This window comes from Pyxicephalus adspersus, chromosome 10 (genome assembly GCF_032062135.1).
Source record: "Pyxicephalus adspersus chromosome 10, UCB_Pads_2.0, whole genome shotgun sequence".
In the NCBI taxonomy this organism is placed as follows: Eukaryota; Metazoa; Chordata; class Amphibia; order Anura; family Pyxicephalidae; genus Pyxicephalus; species Pyxicephalus adspersus.
The window spans coordinates 24,606,405-24,610,961 of record NC_092867.1 but is presented as its reverse complement, the minus strand read 5'-3'; the positions used below and the strand labels follow the sequence as shown (position 1 = coordinate 24,610,961).

The following is a 4,557-nucleotide window of genomic DNA, read 5'->3' as shown; positions in this document are numbered from 1 at the left end:
GGGCCATGAGACCCTCAACTGATTCCATGCTGCCTACCTTAGGAATGCTGTCTTCCCTCTATGCTGTCTATCCTGAAAGAAGACCTCACACTTCTGACTCCACTCTTTTAAGCCCCCCTCCTCCTAATTCCTCCTCCTCTAGTGCTAGCGCTACCCCTCCCTACAGCGCTCAGACTACTTAACCCTTTCCTCCCTCATGCTCACACTACTGTCATGCAGGCTCTACCCTTAACTTTGTATATCTCACTTTAGGCATGTGATGTATAAAGTCATCTTCCAGTGTTGTATATCATACAAGATGGGCCCAGTGATGTGGCACACACACCAGCCTGGGGTCACCTGCCACACACACACACACACACACACACACACACACACGCGGCAGCACACAGCCCTCCCCTCTCTGCCATGGCACAGGATCTCCGCCCACAGCCAATCAGTGAGCTCGGAAGGGTGCAGATGGACGGGGTTTTGCCGTTCCCTATTTTCTTCCCTTGCCTCCCTCCAAGCCCGGAGAATTGGGGAGTGGGGCAGTGACGTAGTGATAGTTCCCCGGGACACAGCATCGTGACTCCTCCGTGGGCAAGGACACCTGGGGGACTGTGAGTGGGAGGACTCTCCGGTGCCCAGCATTCCAGGTGGTGGTGGGGCACCTCTGCCAGGCTAGAACCCGTGCGGTGCCAGCAAAGATGGTGTCGTGGATCATCTCTAAGGCCGTGGTGTAAGTCATCCCAAATCATCTTCTTTCTACCAACATCCAGGCATTGCAAATCCTGGGATCCTTCCTATGTGCTTCCTAAATAGGTGCATGGCTTACCTTGTGTGTCCTATATCTGTACATGCAATACTAGGGATACCTGCATTTAGATTTGTCAAACATTTATATGTATTATTATTATTTTTGTATGCCCCCCATGTCTGCAGATGGCCAACTTCTTCTACCAGGATGAGGAATGCATAGAATTATTGCTTATTGTATTTCTGGATGGTGTTAGATGTTCTTCTGTTTGCGTTCCCCCTACGCACAGATTGTTCCTGATGATAGCGTGGAGGTGGCATGTTATATAAAAGGTTATTTTTGTCACTTTGATGTGTGCCGTCATCACAGAAATGTTGTGCAGTTGTGTAGGTTGGGGCCTGCTGAGTGAAAAGACAGTTGTAGGACAAGTTTATAGGATGAGTTGGACACATTGACTTTTATCTAATGTTGGTCCTTGGTGGACACGGCCTTCTGTTCATACATGATATGTGTAAAGACCATGGATATGATCTGCTAAATTTATCCTGTGTGTAATAAGGTCATATGTATTAAAACAGCCAGTCCAAACATTTCTCAGATATGTATAATGTTGTTTATAGATGGTCTGTATCCAAAAAAACCCTCAAGACCTTAGCTTGAGGAGCGTTGTAACCCATAAGTTGGCCATAGAATTTGGACCACGTTGTGCTGTTATGGCCATATTTTAGCTGGAGTGAATGGGGAACTGATGTCTATGTGGAACGTACAGACCCCACCAGCTGAGGCCCATCTGGGAAAATAGTAATAGGAGTTATGCAGGTATGTATTGTAACTCATACCCAAAAGTTACCTATAGACGTTGGACCACATTTTCCTGGTATGACTGTATTTCACTGGATGGAGAACTGATGGCTTTAGCCTTGGAAGAAGAACTATAATGCCACCACAAATGCAATGCAGTTCATAGGATTATTTATTTTTAATTGAGAGGATAATTGGCACCATATACCTTGATACAAATACAAACATACATAATAGAATTGAGTTTATGTGCATGTTCTGGTATAGGGAGGTAGGTAAAATCCTTAGATATTTGCCACATTCCCAATGAATACTCCACCAGGTTATCTGCAGAGCACCTTCACTACTTCTTCCATAGGCATAAACACAATTTGGAACAGGAATGTAGAGAGAACCTCATATTTAACCAACTTGTTTCTGAAAGATCCAATAATATGGCAACTCTTCAACCCCTGACCCCTGCCAAAATAAACTGTCTAGTAAAGTTCATCTTTAAATACCTTGCAGGATATATAAAAAAAATGAGCTTTTTCACTTGTTTTGGATGACTACTGGGGAGAGCACACATGTTCTTTAGTTCACAATGTAATATGATTGCTTTTGTTCCATGATTATTGAGTGATAGTTTGGGGATTGTAAGTTTGGGGATTGTAAAATTATATTTAAATATCTATATATATATATATTTATATATATATATATACACATTTTTTTTTTAGGAACAAGCATGACATTTTTCATGGAATGATTTGTTAAATGGTTAAACCTTGATACAAATACTTGGCTTCCTATTGCTAGAACAGATTAGTGAGAGATCAGTTTCACTGCTCCGGATTAGTCCCCTTTATATTATTTATATTTACTGAGACCACACCTTGTGCATATGACAGGTGTGAAGTTATATGTGACCTTTTACCCTCTCTTAGTGTCAGACTAATTTGTCCTTGTGGACTGTGAATAGTTCCCAGCTGTTCTTCGAGAATATTGATGGTGGAGTCAGGTGTACAGAGAATTTGGACCTGTCACACATCTATTTTGAACATGCAACAAATGATACTCTTCAGTGATCTGTGGTTGATATCCAGGGCATACTGCAACTGTAGTACAGTCAGAAATAGAAATAAGATAGTAATCCAGATATTTGCTTCCTAAGCAGTTCTGTTGAAGTGCCAATTTTAGTTTGGGTTAGCCTAGCTGCCATTTTTCTAATGATTTTGTGGGATTCTAGTTCCCACATTCTGATTAATAGGACACCCTGTAATATATATATTTTTTTATGCTAAAGGGACTAGGTGCAAGGCTAGCATGACAGGTATGGGAAGTTGAGGAGAGAGAGGTGGGAATAGTTAGGGGTTAGGTCGGAAGTGAAGAGGGAGGGGAGTAGAGTGGTTAAGTAGTGGGTCCATCGGAAACGAGGGACAGAATTTTTGCGGGAAGAAAATTTGAGGTGGGTGGTCTCAGCATGGCATCTCTTGACACCCTAATGGATCAGCTTAGGGCTGCCGCGGCCTCCCACGGTGAGGCCTGGTTGCTGGAGAGGGTTTCCGAAGCTATAGGGGGGGCTGCTAGTGGGCCACAGGTAGGCAGATTAGGGGGGCTGCCGCCTCGGAGGCATAGGCCTCCGGTGCGTCTGAGTCCTGAACCATTTTCAGAGCTCAGCGCCGTTTTGGGAGCTCCCAGAGGGACCCTTCTACCATGCAGGCTGGACAAAATAAGGTTCGGGCCGGGCAAAGGGTAGGAAGGAATCCCCTTCGCCAGCAGAGCTCTGGAGAGGGGGCTGCGACTGCCAGGGAGCGCAGTCCCCTCTTGCTAGCAGGTGAGGCCTTGGATGAGGATCATGACAGTAGGTAGGTCTAGTGTCACTGACTGGAAAGAGAAATGGAGTATGCTGGTTGTTCAACGAGGGCACGTGCAAATTCGGTGGGAGTTGCCGTTTCTGCCACGAATGCTCCGGATGTGGAGGTAATCACGGTCTTGCCCGGTGTAAACCAAGGTATACTGCCTGTGCGCTATGGCAGCTGGGGTTTAGGAGAGGAAGAGTCCTGTTGGTCAGTTTGGAAGGGCAACCCAGTGGTAGGGTGCCCACTAATGGTGTTATGGTGTGGCCCCTGAGGCGGTGCTGGGCAACTAGGGGCCAGTGTGGTACAAATGGTTAATTACACTCGATGGAGCGGACATTAATTTTTCTAGACCTGCAGCCTGGTGGTTAAAAAATGGAGTTGGTTTTTGGATATAGTGCAATAGGGCACAGTGGTTTAAATAAAGGGTTTTGGTTTACAGTCTTAGTTGGAATTGGTTAAAAAAAAATTTTACATGTGTAGCAATTTTGAGTATGTTTATGTTAATTTATGGTAATGTTTGTTATTTAATATGGTTTATTTATTGGTTATTTATTGTTTAATAAAGAAGTTTTATCTTTTTTAAATAAACAGCTGCTTGCCAGCCATTTTGATCCCAAGCAGGTGTCTGTGTTTTTTGAGGGGGAAAGGGGATGGCTGGTAAATAGAAGGGGGAGAGTTGGGGGGTTAAGGGTAGTAAGTAGTAAAAAAAAATTAAGTGCGGGAAATGTTTTAAGTGGGAAAGGTTTTGCAAAGTAAATTTTGGTTGGGGAGAAAAAAAGGTTTGTCAAAGAAATTATAAAAAGAGGGGGCAAGGATCTGAGCTACCCTGGTCAAGGGGACTGCAGCTTCTTGTTTTCTGATTCTGTGTTTGCAAATTAGTAGCTTCTATGGGAAAGTAAACACAATATAAATTATAGTCAGTATTAGATTATAGATGCACAGGACAATCCCTTTTCCTAAAATAGGCAATTGCTGAGAATAAGGTATTACTGGAAGGTAGTTTACTACAGCTAAATCTCATTGAAAAAGAGAAACTAGGTAGATTTGCCGTGTTTCTTACCTGCTTCACAAGGCTTCATTTTTATTTGTTGTTGGGGAATCCCTGTCCATATTTCCTAAATTGTTTATAAATAAAACACCTCTATATTTATTATTACATCATTACATTATTTTTTT

General features: G+C 43.2%; 1 protein-coding gene across 1 annotated transcript in view; it reads left to right on the top strand.

Annotated features, from left to right (window-relative positions):
• The first annotated feature begins 463 nt into the window (after positions 1-463).
• The window catches only part of REEP3 (receptor accessory protein 3), a 97,780-nt gene continuing 93,686 nt past the window's right edge, over positions 464-4,557 (top strand). Inside the window, exon 1 of the mRNA XM_072425138.1 lies at positions 464-721. Coding sequence (XP_072281239.1) covers positions 690-721 — 32 coding nt within the window. The 5' untranslated portion in view covers positions 464-689. The remainder of the gene's footprint in view (positions 722-4,557) is intronic.